The sequence below is a fragment of the Jatropha curcas genome, chromosome 7 (assembly GCF_041381405.1).
Source record: "Jatropha curcas cultivar XTBG-Jc1 chromosome 7, XTBG_Jcur_1.0, whole genome shotgun sequence".
Lineage (NCBI taxonomy): Eukaryota > Viridiplantae > Streptophyta > Magnoliopsida > Malpighiales > Euphorbiaceae > Jatropha > Jatropha curcas.
In genome coordinates this window covers 12,318,233-12,330,552 of record NC_143157.1, presented here as the reverse complement: position 1 = coordinate 12,330,552, position 12,320 = coordinate 12,318,233, and the positions used below count along the sequence as shown (strand labels likewise).

The following is a 12,320-nucleotide window of genomic DNA, read 5'->3' as shown; positions in this document are numbered from 1 at the left end:
TTATAAAAAGTAAAGTTGAAAGTATCGTAAGGTCAATTTTTAAGTTTAGGTCAATTTTGAAAGTATTATAAGGCCGATTTTTAAGTTTAAAATGCCACAATTTTTTTTTTGTCAAAATCCAAATGTTAATTTATACATTCAACCAATTTTAAATATAAACTTTGACTTTATGTTATTTACCTATTTTTGCAAAAAATAAGTATTGAGTTTTATTTAAAACAATTATAAAAAAACTTACAAAAATTATGAAACTTTAAAACCGTTAAAACCGTTGGTTTTGATTTCAAAATTTATTCTTCATCTTAGACAACGAGATTGTTATTTATATATTTATTTATTTATTGAGCTTTTATATATTTTTTGTTAATTTAAAACATTTAAAATTAAAAATCTTAACATCTTAAGAATGGATAAATTGATACTAAAATAAAAGTTTGGTTTCTAAATTGATTTAAAAGTTTATTTTAAACTAAATTGACATTTATCTTAATTTTGAGGACTAAACTGATATTTAATCAAATTTTAAAATGCAGAGCCCAAACGCATCACTACCCTATAACTGACGAGATGAGGAATAAAATACAAATAAATAGTTTAAGAAAAACGGACATTATGTCTTCTCATAATTTCAAGGCTCCCCTAAACTATCTGAAATTTCGATGAGGGCACTACGCAGTGCATACATACACTATATATATTGACTTCATTCCTTCCCTCTCTCTCATTGCTCCTCCTCACAATTCTCCGTGACTTCTCTCTGTTTCCTTGTCTTGGTCTTTTTCTCTCTGTATCAGGAATTTGCATTTTTCGCACCGGGCTGCTTGATCTCTTGACCTGAATTGGATTTGTAAGTTAAGCTTCCTTTTATTTGTTAAATTATGATTTGGGCAGGTTGGATCTTGGGCTTTTGTTATTGTTTCACGCGTTTTCTGATTGTGATCTGGGTGTTTCTCATTTTTGTTAGATCTGTCGCTAAAGTTGATGAATTTTTTTCTTCTGTTCTGCTATTTAGCTTTGGTTAATCTGCATTCGTTGCTTAATTCAATCTGGATCTCTGCATTAGAGAAACTTCAGCTTGGTAATTTTATATTGCATATCATATGGATATGATAATTTTGTTCAATTGGCCTTTGCTCGGATTTGTTGGCTTTTGTGTTGGATCTGTTATTAAATTTGTATTGGATCTAGTAATTTTGGATGGATCTTGATTTTATTAATGTTCTAAACTGGGAATCATTTGTTTAATGCCATTTGTTGTCCAAGTGGAATTCCTTCTAGTTATGATTGGACAGAGAAATGACGAAGCAAGTTTGAAATTTGAGGCTTTTTGACTGATAAAATTTTTTTCTTAGGCAGGTTTGAATTAGAAGCTCTAATCATGACACAGTAATTTCATTGGGTTTTCTTGAATTGACTCAATTGTTCATGGTATTGAAACAAATTAGGATTAGATAGATATCCTTTTTATTTTCTTTTGTTTTTTCAACAAATATCTGAAACTTTCTTTAAAAAAGTGAGAGCGAATATAATTGTTATATTCATCAGGGTTCACAATTCTCCCTTTTAATCCTCAGATCTATACTTTGTTTTCTTCTTATGTAAGTAGGATAAGGCCTATGCTATTTGGCTGTTATTTATCTTTATTTTTTCGAAATTGGAATTTTGTGGATCCTCATTTCTCTGGTTTACAGCATTTTTTTGCACATATATATATATGTATATTATTGTTGCCGCTCTCTGCATTTATTTTTCCTATATAATATGGATACAAGTAGTTCTGATATTTACTTATATTTTTTTCTGTGTAGAAATTGTTTTGGTATGGCTACATATAAGCCAAAGAACATACTTATTACCGGGGCTGCTGGCTTCATTGCATCCCATGTTTGCAATCGGCTTATCCGCAACTACCCTGATTACAAAATTGTTGTCCTTGACAAGCTTGATTATTGTTCAAATCTGAAAAACCTCCTTCCTTCAAAATTATCTGCCAACTTTAAGTTTGTCAAGGGGGATATTGGCAGTGCTGACCTTGTCAATTTCCTTCTCATCACTGAATCAATTGACACAATTATGCACTTCGCTGCCCAGACCCATGTGGACAACTCCTTTGGTAACAGCTTTGAGTTTACCAAAAACAATATCTATGGAACCCATGTTCTTTTGGAGGCCTGCAAAGTCACTGGCCAGATTCGGAGGTTCATCCATGTAAGCACAGATGAAGTATATGGTGAGACGGATGAGGATGCTGTTGTAGGAAATCATGAAGCTTCTCAACTCCTCCCAACAAACCCATACTCTGCCACAAAAGCTGGAGCAGAAATGCTTGTTATGGCGTATGGCAGGTCATATGGGTTACCTGTGATAACAACCCGTGGAAACAATGTATATGGTCCGAATCAATTTCCTGAGAAACTAATTCCAAAGTTTATCCTCTTGGCTATGGAAGGGAAAGCTCTTCCAATCCATGGAGATGGTTCAAATGTGAGGAGTTATTTATATTGCGAGGATGTTGCTGAGGCTTTTGAAGTCATCCTTCACAAGGGAGAGGTGGGTCATGTGTACAATATTGGGACAAAGAAAGAAAGAAGAGTGATAGATGTGGCTAAAGACATATGCAAGCTTTTCTCAATGGACCCTGAGACAAGCATCAAGTTTGTAGAAAACAGGCCATTCAATGACCAGAGGTACTTTCTTGATGATCAGAAGCTGAAGATCTTGGGATGGTCAGAGCACACTACTTGGGAGGAGGGGTTGAGGAAGACTATGGAATGGTACATTCAAAATCCTGATTGGTGGGGTGATGTAACTGGTGCCCTGCTTCCCCATCCAAGAATGTTGATGATGCCTGGTGGAAGACACTTTGATGGATCTGAAGAGAATAAATCTGCATCTTATGTTTCAAGTACTTCTAATCAGACCCGAATGGTCATTCCAGTTTCTAGGACTAGCAGTAGTGGCTCACCTCAAAAACCATCGATTAAGTTCTTGATATATGGCCGGACTGGATGGATTGGGGGTCTACTTGGCAATTTGTGTGAGAAACAAGGAATTCCTTTCGAATATGGTAGGGGGCGCTTGGAAGACCGATCATCACTTTTGGCAGATATTCAGAATGTTAAGCCAACCCATGTTTTTAATGCTGCTGGTGTTACTGGTAGGCCAAATGTTGATTGGTGTGAATCCCACAAGACAGAAACCATTCGCACCAATGTTGCAGGAACTTTGACATTAGCAGATGTTTGTAGGGAGCATAACCTCCTGATGATGAATTTTGCTACTGGCTGTATATTTGAGTATGATGCTATTCATCCAGAGGGTTCTGGCATTGGGTATACTGAGGAAGACAAACCCAACTTCACTGGATCATTTTATTCAAAGACCAAGGCTATGGTAGTTTTCTTTTCACAATCTCTTATTATATGTTTATTTTCATTTCAGGCTATAATGATTGTTAATGCATTTTCTTTGAATTTTCAACCAGGTTGAAGAGCTCTTGAAAGAATATGACAACGTATGTACCCTCCGAGTTAGAATGCCAATATCATCAGACCTAAACAACCCACGCAACTTCATTACTAAGATTTCTCGATACAACAAAGTGGTTAATATTCCAAACAGCATGACCGTCTTGGATGAACTTCTACCTATTTCCATTGAGATGGCTAAGCGGAACTTGAGAGGCATATGGAACTTCACAAACCCTGGTGTGGTGAGTCATAATGAGATTTTGGAGATGTACAAGAGTTATATTGACCCCAGCTTTAAGTGGGTTAACTTTACACTAGACGAGCAAGCTAAGGTGATAGTTGCACCACGAAGCAACAATGAGATGGACGCGTCCAAGTTGAAGGAGGAGTTCCCTGAATTGCTATCAATCAAGGACTCTCTAGTTAAATATGTCTTTGAGCCAAACAAGAAAGTTTAAAGATAAAAGCGGCATTTGTGGGCTTGCATTTTGCATGATAAGTGGATCAGAGTATGCTAGCGTTTCAATTCTACAAGTTATTTACAATTAGATCATCTTATTATTTCTTCCACATAGAAAGTGAAGTTGATTCTATTAGGTATGCCTCTTCGATTTCTTCATCCCGAGTTGTATTTTAGTCTGCCTTTGTGCCTTCCTAGTTCCCACAGCAAACTTTCTATAGGTTCTTGATATTTGTGCGCAATCTGCAAACTTGCATTGCAGGTGTCTTTAAGACTTACAGTTTAGATATGTGCTTTTATTTTATTGTTTACTTTCTTTACTGCTTAGATAAGTTGTGGTGGTGTTGCCCTTATGATTTAAAGGAGTAGAACCATACGATTGAGCATTTTATCTTCCAATATTCATTTTCAGGTATATTTTGAGTAAAATGTTTCTTGTGTTTGTTTCGAGCGTCGTTGATGTAAGATTTTATCTCGTATGCCATCTACGATGATAAGTTCCAAGCTGAAGGAGCATTCTGAAATTCAAATTGGTCTGATTTACTGAATTCCCCCTCGAGAAGTGCAGAATTGAACTTATTTTCTTGTAAGTTCTCCTGTTTTCTAATAATGTGGTTCTTCCTGACAGGGAGAATTTCTACTTAACATTTGGATCACGAATCGTGGCACCCACTCCCAAGGCACCATTAATTTTTTCCCCTAACTTCAAATTATTTATCATTAGATATAAAACCGTTTTAGAAGTGGTTTGGGTTTTGGTTCCACTTTCTTTGAAGTCAGAATTGCGCAAAATTAGCTGTTTTGTTAGCTGTTAGTTAATTCAAACGTTAAAAAATAGCCTTTAGTATTTTGATCAAAGTTAGTTCAAATGTTTTGGTACCGAATACTATAAAAATAGCTTACGTTGTGTTATCGAATATTATAAAAAATAACTTTTATATTTTGACGAAAGCTAATTCAAACGTTATTACCGAATACTATAAAAAATAGTTGACCAGTCAAAACGTTAAGTTTTGACGAAAGTTAATTCAAACGTTATTACCGAACACTATAAAAAATAGCTGACCAGTCAAAATATTAAAAGCTACTTAAAAAGGTGTCAACAAAAAATAATTATCCATCCAACCAGATGAACTACCACGTTATTATAATTATAATAGGAGAACAAGTTAATATTAGAAAATATTTTTGAAAGAAATATTAGTTTTTTCAAATATATTTTTCGGAGAATTCAATTTTTTTTATTTGGTTGTAATATTGAAATATAGTTAATAATACTAAAATATTTCATTTGTGAGGTTAAAAGTATTTAGCATCATAAAAATTTTATAATTTAAAAACTTATTATTAAATATGAGAAAAAAAAAATATAAAGAATGATAATTATGTTAGTTGTGTTTATGATTGACACTAGTGATTGGTGGATTAGTAAATATGTACTATTATGTTATAGTAAGTTTTTTGATATTTAAAAGCCTTAATGTATCAAAGTACATAAACTTTGTAGCGCAATTTCATTATATTTTGACATTTTTGTCAACTTTAACCCAAAGAAAAGTAGCAGATGAGAGATTCAACGAAGCCAGAAAGAGCAGCTTAACTAAGAGATGCTAGTCCCCGATAGAGCTAGCAGCTAGAGGTAAGGGTCCTTTTATGAAAGAACTGGGAGAGAGAGCTTCCAGGAATGGTTCCTTCCCGTCAAGGGTGTAGCAATAGCACTTAAGGATGAAATTATAAATAAAAAATATTTCAATTCTTTTTAAAATTAATAATAAAAATAAAATTTCTTCTGAATAAAAAATTATTTTCATATCTAGTGACTAGTGAGTGCCCATTTATAAATTTAGAAATATGATATTTGAAACATGTGGAATTAAAATAATTAAGAAATTATATATATATTTTTATTAAATGAATAATAATTTACCTATGTCATCAATTCAAAAGATAACTACAAGTAGAATTTTCATCCTTAAAGTATAAGATAATATGAAACAAATAATGGAAATATGATATTTTTCATCATTGTGGGAAAGGACTCTCAAACTCTTTATAAAATATAAACTTTTTTAGAATTAACACACACTTCAGAAGCCTTATCTTTCTCTTATTAAAGGATGAATATATGTTCTAAGTTCCTTTTAAGATCTATACATATATATCCATTGAAGGTAATGACAAAAGGAGCATATTCATGAAAATTAAATGGAGAATTGCTAATAAGTCTCAGATAATATTCCTATTGTATATACTTTCTTTTTTTTTTTTTTGTTTTTTGTTTTTGCTTTAAGTTACTAATATATTTAAATTGCAGGACTGAAATTCTTCACATTAAATGACTACAACATTCAATTTGTGTGTTACTTTTTGTGTATTAACCTGCAAATCTCCTTGGCCTTTCTCATTATTGCATCATTTCAAATCTTAAAACTGCTCCACGGTTGTTATTAACTGTTAAAATAATTCTTTTTTATTCAATATTTATTTTTCAAATTATTAATTGGTTTCTTTTCTTTTATGGTTTAACTTTGATGGTTACAGTTGTGGGCTACATATAAGGAGAGAAGAATTGAATTCTTTCTTTGCCTGTCCAGTTTCCACCCATGCCAAAACAATCCTTCTCTCTGTGGACTTGAGAGAATTAATTAGATGTGAAGACTTATATAATCAATCATACAAAACCCATATTTCGTTTTCTCTAATTTAGCTTTATATAGACCATTTGGCTTAATGGGATTGTATTTTTGAGCCCGTCAAACGACAGGATTTGATAGGGAGAGAGAGAAGAGAGAATCCCTAGAAAATCACCTACCATGGAAGGTAATATTGTGTACTTTTTAGCAATCTAATGATATGTCACATCCACGGTCTAATTCCGAGAGACCCGACTGATCTGTAACTCTCACTATCTAATTTCGAGAGATTCGACGGCGGATGCCACATTCGGTGCCGGAAATATCGTCCTAACTGACATAAAGATCATGTAATCATATTACGAATTAGAAGTGATTTAGTATTCACAAATTTAACAAATGATATTTTGTTATTTAAAATATATATTTATTTTATGAAAAATAATTTGGGAAGATCTTACAGAAAAAACTGCAAGAGTTTTTCGAAAAAACTTGGCTCACCAAAAATGTGAATACCAAAACACTCCCAAATTCAAACTCCAAACTCCTAACAACTCAAAATAAACAACACTATACAATTACACTTCTATAACTTCTTAACTTTATACCTCCTCATTAGTATTTTAATATTCATTAATTAAATGCATTCATTAAATATATATCAAGTCCTAATGATCTAATCATGCCAACTATATTAAAAATATCAAATCAAAAAATATGTCTCATGCTTATCTCCAAATATATATCATATATCATATATCATATATACACCAAAATAATTTACAATAACATACTTGAGTCATATATCAAATAACATAGTCTCCAAAAATATAATACTTATACATGCCATAATTCTTAGTTATATAAAATACTAAATCAACTATCAAAATAATCTCTTTAGCTTTGATGCTACTCTTTAGGTCTTTAAGCAGCAAACACTGTCTTCAACCTGTGCTTGATTTGAGTATAAAACTCAGTGGTGCTCATAAATCACAAACATACTAATATTGTAATGACAACATACTTAAAACATAAATTTCATAAAATCATTTACAATCATAGAATCATTCAATTTCAACATGCATTAACATTTATAGCATAAGAAATGTCAAATAAACTTACAATTAATACCATAAATAATTTAAACTAAACTAAGATTTACTAAAATAATGCAATCTCATTAATTTAATTTCCTTAAAAGTATTTTTCAAGGGGCTCGCATACACTTAGGAGAAAAAGAAGCAGATAAGTTTTTATAACTTATTCATAATGGCCTTATATGCCAACTTATCATAACATATAGAGCGCGTCTACCCTAACATAACACACCCACGTGCCTAGCATATGATCATAGCTTCTTATCATAATGACATCAAATGCTGAGCATGCTCATCTTACATAATAAATCAAACATGCAACAAATTCACACAAAGTATATTAGAGTCCAAAATCCTTGTTTTATTTCTTAATTCATAACATTTCTCATAAAATTCATTTTCTTTAGTCTTCTTAAAATCATAATGAAAACTTAATTTAAACCTAAGGAATTCATGAAAATTCTATACTTAGTCACAATTACTTATCATAGGAAAAATTGGTCTTAAACTCATTTCTTTTAAAACTTTTCTTAAAGTCATAATAAGATTTATTATGAATAAAACCTTATCCATTAAATCATATTTTCCTTATGCAATTCAAAGCACATATACTTAACAACACCCATTTCTCATAAACTTTAGAACATAGGAAAATTATCAAATGTATCATACTTATAAAATCTAAATATATATAGCATGACATGGAAGGTCCAACATCACATAATGAGTGAAAATGTAAGTCTTACCACCCTCGGGTGGTTCGGCCTCTTCATGAAAACCAAGGGGAGGAGGTTCCTCCTTCATTAAGCATGCCAACACAACTCTTATACACCCAAATGACCATTTACAACCTCATCATGCATTATCTAAACCAAAACCATATTTTTCCAAATTTCAGCTTACTTTAGTCATGAAAAAGAATATGAAAGACAAAAGATACAAGGTAGAGATTTCTACCACATACTAAATACTCATCAAACATCCTTTTAAGAGCATAAACTAACAAAGAAAACAAGAAAAACTTAAGGCCCTTTTCCTTAGTAGGTTCGGCCTGTCTTGGGAGAAGAAGAGGAAAATTTTTTCCACTTCAATCAAACATGTAGTCATACTTAGAAATCACCCAAGAGCATGTTTATACAACCAAAGTTCAACAATCAAATTATTTCATACAAAATTCCCAAAATTTCACAAGTAGCAAAAATTCACAAAATCAAAAATTCAAAGAAGGAAAGTGTATTTATGAACACTAACCTTACAAACAAGCTTTAGCAAGCTTAAATTAAAGCTCCTTAAGCTTTAGCCTTGCTTTTGTCTTTGGTAGAAGGTTCTCCACCCTCTACATATAAGAAAATCAAAATCAAAACAAAGAAAACACATAAAAGAAGAAATTGGAGCATGAATAAGCATGTATATGTTAAAAGAAGAATCTAAACCCAAAAATGATGAAGTTACCATGAAATCACTTACATGGCTTAAGTCGTAACTCTCAAAATTTCTTGAAATTAGTCACCAAAAATCACTTCTCAAGTTTTAATCTCTAGGATTTATTACTTAAATCAAGTTAAATGGAGTGAATTTGGTGGATTTAGCAAGTAGGAAGTGAAGAAAAACAAAGAGAAGAAGAGAAGAAGTTGACATCCAAAAGGAGAAGGAGAAGAAGAAGAAGAAGAGAAAAATGGTTGCTCAATTGTTGAAGTTGACTTTTATAAAGCAACTAAAGAGCTTTTTAGTCTTTTATCATAATTGGGTGGCTAAGATTTAGTCAATGATAATATAATCTAGTGGCTAAAAATATTCTCCAATTAAATTCCTCAAAATATTATTTATTTCCACAAAATTCTTAAATTTACTCCATAAAAATAAATTCCTCAAATTTTCTTAATTAATATAACATCATTATTCACTATTCACTAATTATCTAAATTCTCCAAAGATATTCATTACTTACTTTCTATCCATAAAAACCATGCATGCATGCTCCAAAAATATTAAATACATTATAGAACATATATAGTAATTTTTTTGGACCAAAATAATACCGATTCTCAGACCGATAGTACTATTCACAGACCGGTGGTACTATTCATAGACCGGTAAACTACTATTTCAGACACAAGAAAAATAGGGCATTACATGATCATTTTAGAGATTTGAGTTTTTGTATTTTTTTTTTGTTGATTTTTGCAGTTTATTTTTGTTTATATGTTGCATAGAAAGGTGTGTACTAATTTTCTGAGCTTGTGAGGATATGGGAATGTGTAAACCATATGTCGAATCGTCTGAGACAACACATTGCTGGCAAAGTAAGTGTCTTAGACAACACTTCGCTGGCAAAATGAAGTGAAGAGTTAGATTAATAGAGTTGACAACAAAAACTCATACTTGGGAAGCTTAACTTTTTTGCTTCCTTTTCCAAATATTTTAGTAATTGTTAGGTGTAAAAATGCTTTTACTTCTTCGGTTTTTGTTGCCTATTAAAATTAATAAAATTTTGAAAGTAATCATTTTACATCACATAAAAAATTTTAGTGGCATTTTACTAGAAATATTTTCTATCCTAAAAAATTTTAGTTTATGAAATTTCAATATCTAATCCTTGAAAATAATTATTTCATATTGTACATAAAATCTTGAATTTTTCTAATAAAATTAAAGAAAAATATAATTAAAAATAAAATACAAAAATGTGCAAATAATTATTAAAATGGTTATTGGCCAATACTATTTGTTTGTTTAGATTGTGGACAGCTTCATTACAAAGGTTCTTCTTTTCCTCCATTTCAAGTACTTTTTGAAATAGCTTAAATTCATTTCGTTTAATTAGGGCTTTGATAGAGATGTAAAGTTGCAATATTCATGTATATGCAAATCAATATAAAAGGTTATTTTCATATTTTTTTTGAGACTGTAAATTTCTTCTTTTCATGTTTTTATTGTATAAAAAACTGCAAACAAAGGCTATCCCTATTTTGGACTAGACAATAAGGTTTGCTTTGAGCGCATTCTTTGTAGTTGTTCCTTTAGTTCTAATAATTGTTTTTCCTTTCATCTTAGCCTTTTCTAAAATGGCATTACTTTGTTGCTCTTTCCTCACAAAAAAACAAATTAAGCTATGTGATCCTCAGGCTTTTACTTTCGTAATTTAATATTCATGTTTCTATTCATTTTTATTGCATGCTCATCTTTTTCTATGGTGTTAGAACATTTATTTACAGTTTTGCATGAATTTAAGCTCTCAGCTAATAATTTTTGTTCCAACTGATAAAATCTTGATATGAAAATGTTATGGGGAAAGAACAAAATACACGACTTTTTGCACAACCCAATTTCTTAACATTCATAATTGCTTCAGAAGTTTATCGGTGCTGCTTGATTAAATAAAACCAAAATGGAATTTAGCTAATATGAAATATTAGATTTTAGTTGGTGTTGTGTCGTCTTTAAGACTTATGTGTCATGGACTTAAGTAATTGTTGTGTGTAAACAAGGTGCAGTTTTGACTTTCAGTGTGACTGTATGTATAACTTTGTCATTTGTAAGAGTATAAATCTTTGCTTTTACATTCATGATGGCATTGCTTAAACTAGAATGATTTGGATTATTTTCTGTGGAACTCTTATAATTAAGTAGTTTTGGGAGTTACGAGTCTATTTGAAGACTATGGAGTTTCCAAACATTTGCAGTGAATAGATGATTGAATTGACGGATGGAGTTGCATCTTCATAAGTGAGAGATGAAGAGATAGATAGAGCCAGACCCTCCCAGGTAATTAAGCTCGCCCTTTATTCTAATTCTCCTTCTCTATATGTGCCATTTTAGTCAAATAGTTTGATAAGCAAGATTTTGTGGTAGATGGTTTGTTTTTCTTTTATTTTGTACGTCCAGCTACTGTATATTTATAGAATTTAAGAAATTAATTAAATAACATTTCTATAGCAAGTTCAAGAATTTAAGTTCTATAAGAAATAAAAATATCTTCTCCTACCAAGAGAAGGGAGATGAATGTCATGAAATAATAAAAATGTCATGAATCAAGGTTTGTGAAATTCTTTGAACTTATTCTTACTCATTTGATGATGATATATATTTTTAATATGCATGTATTATTACTATTATTATTATTAATATAACTAACGATATATTAATTAATTCATAATAGTGAAGATTTGAATGTGAATGAAGATCATGTTGTTGCTTTTCATAGAACTCAAAGCCATCAACCTGGTAAAGAATCTAAAACAAGGTATATCATGCATTATTAGTGAATGAAATAAATCATATAAAATGGTATTCAATTCGTTCTTTATAAAAAAAATAAAGAAAAGAAATAAATTATAATATTTATATTATTTGCAGGTTCACTGATGATGATTAAGCAAGGGAGCTGCTCCTTTTATTTTAATACTTTTTGGTTTTTTCTTACTAACAATATATAAAATCTATCCGCTTTTTGTTTCATACTTTTTGGTTAAAATCATAATTTTTTTGTCCAAATTAAACACTTGATAAATTATGCCACACAAAATACTGCTAGTTTTTGTATATGTTTTAGTATCAATCATTTTGTAGAAAATATTACTTTTTTTTTTTTTTTTAGATCTTTGGTTATTCATCATTTTGTATAAAACATTACCGCTCTTTGTATAACTTTTGTAAATAA

At 30.8% G+C, this 12,320-nt stretch overlaps 1 protein-coding gene across 1 annotated transcript; it reads left to right on the top strand.

Annotated features, from left to right (window-relative positions):
- Positions 1 to 612: 612 nt before the first annotated feature.
- LOC105641088 (trifunctional UDP-glucose 4,6-dehydratase/UDP-4-keto-6-deoxy-D-glucose 3,5-epimerase/UDP-4-keto-L-rhamnose-reductase RHM1) lies at positions 613 to 4,359 on the top strand. The gene is made up of 3 exons (XM_089724093.1): positions 613 to 847; positions 1,809 to 3,393; positions 3,485 to 4,359. Exons 2-3 carry the CDS (start codon positions 1,822 to 1,824, stop codon positions 3,926 to 3,928), a joined length of 2,016 nt encoding a protein of 671 aa, XP_089580219.1. The 5' UTR covers positions 613 to 847; positions 1,809 to 1,821; the 3' UTR covers positions 3,929 to 4,359.
- The last annotated feature ends 7,961 nt before the right edge of the window (positions 4,360 to 12,320 follow it).